This window comes from Patella vulgata, chromosome 1, assembly GCF_932274485.2.
Source record: "Patella vulgata chromosome 1, xgPatVulg1.2, whole genome shotgun sequence".
NCBI lineage: Eukaryota > Metazoa > Mollusca > Gastropoda > Patellidae > Patella > Patella vulgata.
The window spans coordinates 44,793,077-44,806,452 of NC_065879.2; the positions used below are offsets into that span (position 1 = coordinate 44,793,077).

General features: G+C 31.1%; 1 protein-coding gene across 1 annotated transcript in view; it reads right to left on the reverse strand.

The window, feature by feature from the left end:
* Window positions 1–10,622: 10,622 nt before the first annotated feature.
* Window positions 10,623–13,376, reverse strand: part of LOC126819855 (ecotropic viral integration site 5 protein homolog) — a 57,228-nt gene continuing 54,474 nt past the window's right edge. Inside the window, exons 9-11 of the mRNA XM_050548045.2 lie at window positions 12,791–12,934; window positions 11,855–11,944; window positions 10,623–10,725 (exon numbers count right to left, since the gene is read on the reverse strand). Coding sequence (XP_050404002.1) covers window positions 10,624–10,725; window positions 11,855–11,944; window positions 12,791–12,934 — 336 coding nt within the window. The 3' untranslated portion in view covers window position 10,623. The remainder of the gene's footprint in view (window positions 10,726–11,854; window positions 11,945–12,790; window positions 12,935–13,376) is intronic.

The following is a 13,376-nucleotide window of genomic DNA, read 5'->3' on the forward strand; positions in this document are numbered from 1 at the left end:
TGCTTACAGCAGGGTCAAACCCAGGACCTCCTTGTTAGTGAGCAAAAGTGTAACTCATCTTGACTCCCCAAACAATTAAACACACTTTTTGTGGCAGTTTTGCTGGTATAACACTTGAAGAAAAAAAATATTACCCACCTACTCCTGAGCTAGACTTTGGAAGAGCTTTTTCTTGCTCGCTCCTAATGTCTAACTGGTAAAAAAACAAAATGACCAATGTTTTAGCATACAACATAAAACTCAATCAACTATCCAAGACAAAAGAGAAGTTGCAATTCTGCAAGAATTCTCCTTGAATAGCCTATGTTGGAAAACCACAGTCTAAGGTAAACTTTTCATAGAGATCTATGTCCTAGAATTTTTTTCTTCAGATTTGGGGGAATGATTTTCAGCTCTCCTGTTTTATATTTATTGCAAGCAGTTAGGATAAACAGGTACCTGTAAAAATAACATATCTTATGTAAAAAAAAAACTTTGATTCTTTTTTTCTAGAGATTCTGAAGTGTTTTTCTTCTCCAAGTACATGCTCTGTGTTTATATTCAAATGACTATAAACATGTACAATAACATAAATACTTCTATTCATTCATAGAAATATGATAATTTACAGAGAGTATGAAGTGTAGATACAGCTAGTACTTGACATAGTGGGTCACATTATACTATCAATACACTACTATAGTACCACACTAATTACATACAGATCCACCTACACCTTAACAAACTTATAAAATACCTATAGATACCAATCTCACTAAAACACAGATCCTACTTTATTTTGTTTTTTATAGTTCAAAATTTCTTTTTACTTGTCTTTACTACACTAGGATCTAGATGAGTTGTTATATAACCCGCGTTCTGGATGATGTGAGAGGTTAGCCAATGTAACAGTCTGTTAGAGCTAGTTTTTGGCGTGAGGTGCACAGAACTGTGGGTAACCCACTAGAAACATCAATGCAAATACCTCTATTCATTCATAGATATATCATAATTTACATAGAGTAAGAAGAGTAGAAATGTCACCTATTTACATTATACTATCAATACACTACTATAGTACCACACTAGATGAGTTATTATATAACCTGCGTTCTGGATGATGTGAGGGATTAGCCAATGAAACGGTCTGTTATAGCCAGTTTTCGGCGTGAGGTGCACAGAACTGTGGGTAACCCACTAGAAACATCAACGCTGATCGGTTAATCAAATGTATGACATCATAAAGTCACTCGTAATACCACTGAAGCGACCTTCCACTACAACCAGTGAGATCTTCATGTAGTAGAGGCCATCGAAAGTATAAAAAAAAAACGAAACGAAATACAGATCTGTATTTTAATCAAATTTTATAGATACCTATATCTAAGACTAACTAATACAATTACTTCCATTGTTTCTTTAAAGTCTATTTGATGTATTTCCAATCCCTTGCAAATTGGGCATAGACAAAAGGATTCCATAATTACCCTTCAGTTTCAGTGAATATTTCAACCAGGGATAGTTTATTCCATTGACAGTTCACTATGTTTAGTATAATAATAAGAAGAAAAGCAAATAGTACAGACATCCAAATATTTAGGGTAGACATATTTATTTTTAATTATCAGTTGGTAGTCTATGTAAGTTTTGTGTTACCGACTTGTCAAAACAACATTGTCTCTCGATACCTACAGTAGTAATATACATATAGGTAGTACTTATTGGGCTATAGTTGGTTTTATCTATAAGATTGGTAAGAAGAAACCCAATACAAGTAGATGCTCATTAAACTTCTTTTTGTCCAAACCAGAAATTATGGGCAAGGTGGTTCCTGATAAGCATATGTAAGCGTAAAAAATATATATATCCTATCTCAACCAGTAGATTTGGGAAGCAGAGCAAATTTCCTGTATTATTCACAAAAAAAGTTGTTAGGAACCCTTTATTTGGTATTATTTCTCAATAAAAAGATTCAAAATAAGATCCCACAAATTTTTTATTTTGGAGAAGAGGAGGTGGAGAGGAAGCAAATGAATGCAACAAAGCCATGTTCTCCTATTTCACAAAAAACATTGCAGATGTTTTAAAAAAAACAGGAGTTGAAAAAAATTTATATGTCAATTATAAAGTCTATTCATTTTCTTTCAAAGAAATTACCTACATTGTCAAGGCTACCATAAAGATGTTTTATTTATGACTGATGTATAAAAATGTTGATATACTTGTGACATATGTCAAGAGGATATTTGATGATACTGCAGATAAAACTGTTCTGAATGTAGACAATAAATACTTAACTGTAACAATATGATCCAATGTAACTCTGTATAGCTTGAAGACCTAAATTAACTCATCCATGTAACTTTGTCTACTCCCTGACCATCAAACTGTAACATTTAACTCAATGAACACAAAATAAGAAATAAAGGTCTCTTGACTCACATATAAAGTTACACATTTGTATTTTTTTTTCCAAAGTTGAAGTCAAAATGACATAAAACTGAAGAGTTTTCAATGCATTTTCTTCCAAGGTGAACTGGTTTCTGAAAGCTAGATCCACAACTTTGGTTTATTTAGCTAAGAAATGCTGGGTTTTGTGAACAAGGCAGGATATGGTTACCATTTCCAGAACACTGGATACCACTTCTCATTTGTTGACTTAACAAACAATAGGTAACAGATGTTTTCAGTTCTTTTGTATAAGGGATATAACACCTTATAGGACTAATATAACATACAATAATTTTAAATTAATATTTAGATTACATGTACATGTTCAAAAGACAACTTTTATGCACAATACCACTTTGTACACTGGATCTTAGTTTTCATCCTTTCCGAATGACTTGAATAATGTTCCTTGTCTGACCCACACACCACCTGTGACAAGTGAGAACCATGTTTTTTTTCTTAGCCAACACAGCACACCACAAAGCAAATAAAATGGTGTAATTTGTTCACATTTGAAATCATAACTTGTTATAAAGCTATTCAGTCAGTACATCTCTTTTGTAATTGCACTTTATAACACTGGTAATTCAATAATCAAGACAGTATGCAAGACTGACATCTAAAAATCAAATTGTAACAGAAATAGACCCAATTAGTGCAGCAAGTTTCTAATTACCAGGTATATCATGAAATTAACTATATTCAGTATTTAGAGTGCCCTCTAAATGCTCTACTAGTCAAAAGAGACTAACCCCAACCTTGGATGTCAGCCTTTTGATCAGGAGAGCATTATATACCCTGTACCTAGAGGCCTATTCTCTTTACAAATTTGTGCATTGAAACCATATGTATAGTCATATAAACAATACATCATATTCACAGTACATGTAGGACCTATGGGATGAATACTAAAAGATCATGTAAGTCCTAGATCTTTAGCTGATGTTATTGAGCATACTCTACGGTTACTTTCTGACCAAAAGATTATTTTCTTGAAGGATGAAAGGGACCACAGCAGATCTGAACTCAATCTGTTAATACATGAAGCGACAATTATAACTCATGACCAGCAATACATACACTGTAAACCCTTTAGTACCTTGACAGCATAAAACCTTTGAAACTACTGCCCCTTCTCTAGCAACTCTGGGCTACTTTTCTCTATTTTTTTTAGGGAACAGAATTCAATATTTATATGTAGCAGGTGCTAATGGCTTCAAGTGAAATATGACAATATATAAAGTCTAGTGACTAGACTTACTGGAGAAATAAAAACTATAAACAAGAAAACTTTCTTGAAGATACTTTCAAAAAATATTTTTCTCTGGAATTCCTCTTAATCTAACATTAAGCAATTTTTAATTAACTGTGCAATTCGTCATTTGATTATTTTTTATAGCAACCAAACAAAATACAAACATTGTCCAAGACTTTTCCCATTCGAATACTGAGAGTAAACAACAACAACAACAGCAGGGCTGTTCTTTCAACATACACGTAACACCAATGACATTTCAAACCCAGCTGTTGTAAGGATATATTTTATTACAAATTCAGAGATCTGTGGAATGTGCAAATACAATGAAGTATAAACCACATTTTTCATTGATTTATAAGGAATGCAGGTCTATATTTTACATGAACACCATAACTAATGCTTTTCATTAATATTTTAATTTAAAAACCTGTGAAAACATATCAATCTACCTACATATGTCACCTTTTGTGATATCATAATTCTATTTTACTTTTATCAGAAACAATCTAATAGTCATTGACATCAAAGTCCAAACTTGCACTTTCAATTAGCTATACATGATAGATATTGTTCACAAGGCAGAATATGATTACCATTCTAGGAACATCCTATACATCATATATTTGTGACTATCAATGATCACACAGCTGTGTAATTTGTCATTTAACATCTTAGAATTGGCTTACTGTCCTTGTATGATCAAAATACTATGGCTTACTCTTTCCACTTTGTCCTTACTAATATTTTATTTTTCACCCCCACTAAAACTTTGTACTTACTCATATTTTATTTTTCACTTTTGTCCTCACTAAATCCAGTATCTTCAAAAGAATAAAAACTATAAACTTCCATTATAAAGAGAAAAAAAATAATACATAATTTCCATAACGTCCACAACAACGAGAACAGAAAAACACTGCTTCAATCATTCGGTAAATAAAAAAAAAAATGGAAACAATACACATTTGTTCTGTATGTATAACATAAAGAGCAGAAAGTATATGACTGGAGCCATTTGGTATATCGTACTAAAAGAACACCTAGTGTATATCAAATAGATGTTAGTTTGTACCTGGAGTGCTTATCAAAATACTGATATTACCCCATTCTTTCACTTTAACATGTCGACTGTTGATTAGAAACATGTGTAGTTTCAGTACATAGTGTATATTGTGTACATCCGTGAAGTCTTGAAGTGACATTTTAAACACATGGTGGCTATATACCTTCTGTTATCATAAACTATATAGCTTACTAAATAAAAACTCAAATAGATGAAAACATAGACTTCAACATAAAAGGCAGACGAAGAAAGAGTATTTGAACTGATTGATTTTACACATGTATGATTTTACACATGTATGATTTGTATAAACATAAATATTATAAACCAGAATAGATACTGAACACCTCAGTGCTCTTATTCCAGTCATTTGAAATGACCATCTGACAAATTTTCCACCTTAGTAAATTTACATTGGCTTGTTCAATAAAGCTGGTATTGCAAATAAAAAATAATACACGTCAACAATACATATTACTGGATTTTCATATTCACTAAGAGCAAAAGATTGAAACGAGAAAAATTATATTTTTTTGCCAAAAAGAAGAGATCCACTTGACGCTAACCAGGTGATTTTGGTACATTTCAATTCCAATAATAAAATGCAGATGTCTTCAGGAGTGGGGGTAATGGAATGGAATGGGGTTTAAAGTCCTATTTTTTCAGCACCGAATGGGCTAATGAAGACAGGCATATGAGGGAGTTTTTACACCCTATTAATTTCAACCACATAGCCACACAATTTCCAGACAAAAATTAAGAAATGCAAGGTCTTGTGCAACATTAGTATCTACAAAAACTTTCAAAAACATTTTTTTCTTTGCAATGTCTGATTCTTGTAGCCATCAAAAAATCTACATTACTGATATTTTATTCCAGCATGTGTGGGTCTAATTACATTTTTGTTTTTTTTCTTGGAAGTTGTATCAAATCGGCAGAAAATTATGGTAAAAGTTACAAATTTTCTTGTAATGTGACTAATAATAGTGATATGAGATATGGCTGAAGCAATGATTAGCCCACCAGGTGTGGTGTGAAATAAAAGGTCAGTATGATTCACATAGTGCCTACCTGTAATCATGTAATCTACAGTTTACACCAATTCCAAAAATAAAATCTACATCTATTGGCTAAGGGTACAGAACATCAAAATTGCTTAACGGTTATGCTCATTAATTAAACGTATATATCATGTTAAACATACATTATGCAAGATCCCAATCTGCCTATTGCAGGTCTTTCTTTGGGCCTGAAATGTTATCTAAATTTTTAATTAAACATTAATTATCTTATCCAGACCATAATCAACTCTCGATGCCATCACTAGCCTGCGATATTTAGCAGATTAGAATACATTTTTAGAAAAATAACTTAATGTAAAAAATGATAATCAAGACTCTGTTTTTTATCATACAGACTTTAGTAATGATGATCGAGGCTAGCCTAAAATTTAAAAGCTAATATCTTGGTTCAGAAATTTTCAGCATAATTTTATTTATGATATCTATTTTTATAACTATTATACTAGTAGCCAGAACTGTCAACTCAAGTGGGTGGTTTCATTCACAAAGAAGAATAAACAGGAAATAATTGTTAAAATCTCAATTTGAGTCACCGATTTTTAAGGACATGCATTACTGTACATTAAATTTTTTGTTTCAAATGCTTTTAAATTTTATGATTAAACATGAAAATAATAAATATCCCCCCCCTCCACTTCTAGTCAATACATGATAATATGTATTGTTCTATACATGTTGGAACATATCAGATGATTTGAAGGGTGAATGTTATCACTATTAGAAGACTGTTAGATTATAATCAATCAGTGAGAGTGTTTCATGTTTTATCTATGTAGTATCAATGTTCTCTATGTAGCCGATGTATAAACATATACCAATATAACTAATGGACATAAAATAAGTATATATCCTGTCAAACAGCTTTATAAACTTTTAGGTGAAACAAACTTTTCTTTTGAGCAAAATGGGATGAATGATTGTCAATTAATACCTGATCACTTTTAATTTTTATATACACAGTTACAAACGTACAATAAACAAAAATTAGCTATGTAAATTTTGTGTATGTACCGGTATACACTGCTTCATGCATGACACATATCACTACTAAGAGAACAATTACATTTTAAAAAAGTTTGGTGAAACTTCGAGGAACTGTCACTTTGAATTCTTCACACACTGTTTTGAAATACTCTGGGTACCTTGGACCGTGCTGGATTCACCTTCCTTTTGTAACATATACATATGAATTATAGAGTGAAAAATAAACTAACAATGAATATAGAATGTATACTGTAGGTATCAAGTAGTTACTAATATATTATATTACAAGATGTTTATCATCATATATATATACACATACAATATCTATATTTAACCTTTACATACACATCTGTCAATTTCAAATCAAAATTTGACATATTCAATCACAACCACACCTTTTTACTACACTACAATGCATAATAATCAAGACATATGTATTGACCTATATCTTTAAATTTTTTAATAAATCTACTTTACTGAAAATAATAAACAAAAAATCTGTTCAGTGATATAGGTAGTGACGTCAGTCCGTAGGTGTCACAAACTTAATAATAAAATAATTACACCACAATCAATTAAAAATTATCAAAATTATTAATTTTATAATTCCACAAAATATAGCCAGTGTGGTTTTGTAGTTCTAGAGCTTAAAAGCAGAAAACTGATATCAACAATTAATGTTTAATTGCCCTGCCTATAAATAAATCAAATCAAACTACCTCTAGATCAAGTTACAATTTTATTAAATCTTTCAAAAAATATTTGAGTTAAAGTTAAAGGACAACTTCAATAAAAATCCTGACACCATTTCTAGCTTACTTTCCATGACTGAAAAATGCAAACCTATCTAAAAAAAACTGCACATTCAATATGACACAAGTATATATGAATTTCCGTGTAGGTGCAATATTAAGCATCTTTTAATCATCTTCTATAATTGCAATTAAATTAATCCATTGATATATTGCATAACTCATAATAAAAACTTTTTAAACAAGAAATCTTCGAAGATTCAAATGCAAAGAAAAAATCCAAAAATCTTAAGACACTCCAATAACATAAGAATTAGTCCACAATTATGTCATACACTAATCAAAAGTTGTCAAAGTTAACATGATGATACATACTTATAAACGCATGCTTGTAAAACCACATCTATAAGTTACTGTTATTTCTTAATTCAATAATATATCCTATCAAACACAACTGATATAAATTTCATACATGTGCTGCACAATGGTCAATTTGTGTCCATTCTGTCCCTTAAACTCTTTAACACTGAAGGTATAAATGGGTCAGCTGTCGGTCTGCCTCTCAGGTTCACCTGTTATTCATGTAGATTTGTCTCCTGGGTAAATAAATCTTATCTAGGCTTGAGTATCAAGTCTCTTTTCATGCTTCAGTTATCACAGTCATAGATTAGCATACTGGAACCCCAGGAGTCTATTGTAGGATTACACTGGATGATAATGCATACAATACTGTGTTACAAGGTTAAGTTAAAGAGCCCATGAATAAAAATAAAGATTGCAAAAAAATGTGAGATTATGAATAAATCATGCAAATACTACAAAAGTAGAAAAATGGGTCCTATAAGGGTGAGAGAGAGAAATGGGGTTTAACGTCCTCTTGACACAAACAAGGTCATTTTGGGACTAACACATGGTTTAATTTTATTTCAATAATTTGTTTGCGCGTAGGGGTCTTTAGCAGTGGGTGAAATCGGATGATCCGGAGAAAACCCACGAGGTTGGAGTCCTCTATTAAGAAAAAAATGGTCATAATTTAAAGCTTCATAATTTGAATATGTGGAAAAACCATGTAGACGACACATGTACAATGTAAACAAAATATATTACCAAGAGTCTGTCTTATAGATGTTACCAGGTTTGTAGGTCTCATGCATCAAGCTGGGTATGCTTAATCTGTGCAGAAACCTACTATCACTTCTCATTTATTTGCAAACTTCATGGAATTTATCAGTTTTATTTTAAAATTCACCAGTCTAAATGCACTAAAGTCATTTCTTTAAACTTCAAATAGACTAGGTAATTATTAATTACATGTAAAATGTGGAGTAATCATATTTTCATTTTATGAAAGGAATAAATTGAAAACACATATTATTTATTTTTAAGATTTAATTTCTCATTTCTAGACTTCCCAATGTTCACCCACTCACACATTTGTACTCGAAACTAAACTGAATGAAAATGATCGCTTGATAACTGTGACTACATCAAAGCTGACTATTCTGTGTATAAAATGTAAAGTGTTTAGGGACTAATAGTTCAAGTGTATTCTATCAAACCACTAGGGGTGCATATTGTAGTCAGAAACTACATTGCAATATTTCATGTTGTATGGATTTTTAATATACAGTAATAAATAAGCTTTATTTTATTTAATAATGTAATATGAATAGGTGACTATTCTGTCCCTTGTTGAGGCATTGCTTCATCAAAATATTGCAGTATCCTTATATTGAAATATGTTGATATACTGATATATATATTGTAACAGGTCACAGATTACACAAGAGTCCATCATCTCTGTGCAGACCATATAAATTGTTTTATTTTTTTGCATTTCTAAATAAGCTAGATGTATAGATAATATTTTTATACACTCTGACAAATAAACATGTTGGCATTATCATTAGAAACTATTGAAATTAATGTAAACTTCAAGTGTCCATAACTGAATTCAGAAACTTTTTAAATTTTAAACTTCTCAACGTTTTAATCTTCACACAGATGAAAATTTTCAAAATTGAAGTTCGAACATAAAACATATTTTAGTAATGTGTCTTGACAAGGGTGATTAAGTGTGGTTTTGTCTTTTTTTCCCCCTCTATTCCATGGGCTGTCGTTCCTTTAAGGTTCACTTTCAAAGGGGCTCAGTTTAGTAAATAAAGATGCAATCTCTTGGTTAATTAGATCATTTAGGTAATAGATAAGAATAATAGATAGGAAGACAGACAGGTCACCTAACTATAATAAGGTACCATACAGTTTATATAGGTTATTTGATGACTACCATACATGCACAGTAAAATTTCAAGAATTCAGAGACTCAGTATGGTAGGGTTTATTTGTACAATGAGGAGCTTCAACGACTAATACTAATACTATAAACAATGAGACTGATTGTTTAGTACCATAATAAACATATTGTTTAATAGAAATGCACTGTATTGTGTTTCTTAAGACATACATTTAATGATGACTGTATTGGATAAAAATTGTTTATGATAAGTTTATCAGGTTGTCCAGTTGAATCACCGGTGCCTGTGATTCCGTCCATCAAAGATTTATCTTTGTTTTCTCTGTTTTTATAAATATCATTAATACAGGTACAACACAAAGTTTAAAATGTTAGGTAATAATTCAGCAGTGCCTGATATATTGTCAGCAACAGTTAAGATGATTATTTCCAGACCTCAATGTCTATTAAGATGGATTCCAATGGAAGCATCATGAGTTTGTATTAATAAATGATCACATTTTATAGGTTTTGAAAAATTCATTTTAAAGATAGCAAATTCTGTTTTCAGCCAGATTCTGCACTCCCCAGATTTTTCAATGAAAAATTATTGCTCCTAGACACTGTGTTCTTAAGTCCCAAAATCTTCTTTGAAAATGACCAAAATATTTAAACAATTTATCTGGGATTCTGAGGCATTAAATCTTGGGAAAAATTTAATATTGTAGTCTTATATGAATATTTCTCTCTACTCATTGTGCAAAGAATTTTGACTGATAATCTTGGAATGTACCCTCTATGTTGTGATGAGGAAAGATAACTTACTTTTTAAGTTTTTTACTGCTATATTTAACATTATATGATATCTGAAGTAACTGTTCTGGATCTTGTTCAAACTTAGTTCGAAGATCTTTCTGAAAATACTGAAATATAAAAAATATTAAATTCTTTAAAAGAACCACAAGCTTAAAATCTCGAGAATTCACCTAACTTTGACATATGACTCATGCCCTTGTGGTCTTTGGCATTTTTCTCACAATCATATAATACTGTGATTCTATATTCCGTATTTATTCTAAATGTATGGTGATTCGTAAACTAGTACATTAAACATACATTATGCAAGAGCTAAATCTGCCAATTGCAGGTCTTTCTTTAGAGGCCTGAAATGTTATCTAAATTATTAATTAGACATTAATAAACTTATCCAGACCATAATCAACTCTCGATGGCATCGCTAGTCGCGATTTTTACTGGATTACAACCCGGTCTGCTGCTTCTGATTAAGTCAAAAATTGGATAACCAAGACTATGTTTTTTATTGTACCGACTTTAGTAATGATGATCGAGGCTAGGCCCCACATTCAATCGCTAAATAATCGGTTCAGGGTGGATCAATTTGACTGAAATTTTCAGCAAATTCCCTTTACATTATCTAATTTTTAACTATTATAGTGAGAACTACCAGCTCTTTATCTAATCTCCCATAATGTATCTTTAAAACTATTTGAGGAAAATTGTTAATACCGTGATAATGCTAACAGTTGTATTAATATCCACTCTGTACAGTCAAATTCATCACTGATAGAAACTTCATTTTAATAAAAATACATGTTTGACAAGCAAAAATGTGAAAACATGGATAACATTTCACTGTAAGACTTTGGTTATCATATAATTAAATACATTTGAGCATAAAAATTCACTGGCTTATATGATAAATAGATAAATGTCTTAGGTTGGAAAAGACAGTGGTGTGAAATCCACAGAAACCATTGCAAACTTTGAATATCTTTAACTTTAAGTTAAAATTAAAACATCTAAATAATGTTTGGACAAGATTTAAAAATAAGAGTAGTTTTACATGTCACTTTTATTTTGGCATGTTGGGGTTTTAATGCAACTGTGTCACAGATCAATTTAGAATATGATATTTTTAACATGAAAATAAAAAAAATACCCATGTATTATATAATATAGATCATTTTAGAATAAGAAACTTTTTAACAGGAAAATCAAAGAATAAACATGTAATATATATAATATACTTACACGTAACATTCCCTCCATATCTAGTGCTAATAATGCTTCTTGACTAGTCTGTAGTATGGCTATAGCTATACGAAATATAGCATCCATTCCCTGATAGTTAAATACAAATATATAGATTATAAGATTAGGACTAACTCTTTATCATTAACTCTTAATAAATTGTATTCCAATCATCACCTATTGGTTGATTATAAATTACAATCCAACCAATCAATTAAACAACCTTGATTTCAAATAAAGGGATACACCCATTAATCAGACGATATTAAGAATCTGTTCACTATCAAATAACATAGGATTATCTCTTTTAACACTGAACTCATCAGTGGATTGGAGGATTAAAACATGATTCATGAAATCAAACACAGGATTAAGTCATATAAGATTAATTAGAAAGGGGTGTCACATTATTTTTATTTACATAGAAGACTCCCTCAACCAAAAGGAAAACAACTGAACAGTCATTGAATAATACAAGAAGAAGATTATCCGATTAACACTCTAGTTGTAGATTGAATTGCCAATAAACGTGTTTTGTAAAATTGATCATGTGCTACATAATTATTGAGTTAGCTGTATCGTAAAGAAATCCATATAACAAAGAACCATCTAACTTCTGGACAATCTCATTAAAACTAGATTATAATTAAACTTTGTTGGGTTTTTTTCTGATTTTTTCTGATTCTACATTACCACAATATTTTGTTAATATCAGACAGTTCTTTTCCAATTGGTTACAACCCCTGATGCGGATTCATCTTTTTTAAAAAATGTGTTTAAGAACCACTTTGCTGGAGAACTTTCCAAAAATGTCATGGTTACGTTTTTGGGGGAAATAATACAAGGAAAGTAACAAACAAAACAGGGTACCAAGTGAAACTGTGACACTGGTTATTTGCAGAAGTAAAATTTGAACATTGAGCAAATATGACTTACCTCAGATATAAATAAATCCATAATACGACATGCCATGGCCAGAGGAAATGATGTGGTATATAACGTCAGAAACCATGATGATGCATACATTGATGTATAAAAATTCTGAGCATTAAAATGGACCTGTAACTCAGGTAATAATTCCTGCAATAGATAAAGAAAATCTGAAAATAATGTTCTGATGAAAACTATTATTTATTCAGGGTTTCACCTTTTCGTAAGTTCACTAGATTCAGTCAGATATATTTTTTTTGGAAATTGCATCTCAATATAATCAACTTCAAAATATACCCAACCTTGTCAAATAGACTTTTGTAATATACTCTTCAAAAAAAGTAGGGGATATTGAAATGCAAATAATTATGCAGGTTGTGATATGATAAATAGTCATAGATACTTGACATGCTTTGAGAGTATGTTCACAGATGAAGAAATTAACGCCCAAACAGAACCACTGAGCTGCACGTCCAACACGCAATAGCGCCATACACGTGGGAGGGGTTCATTGTCAAATTTGACACTTCAAGGAAGGGTTGATGAAAACTGACGCTTGCTGGTTTATCCTATCCATGTTTGCTTTCCTATC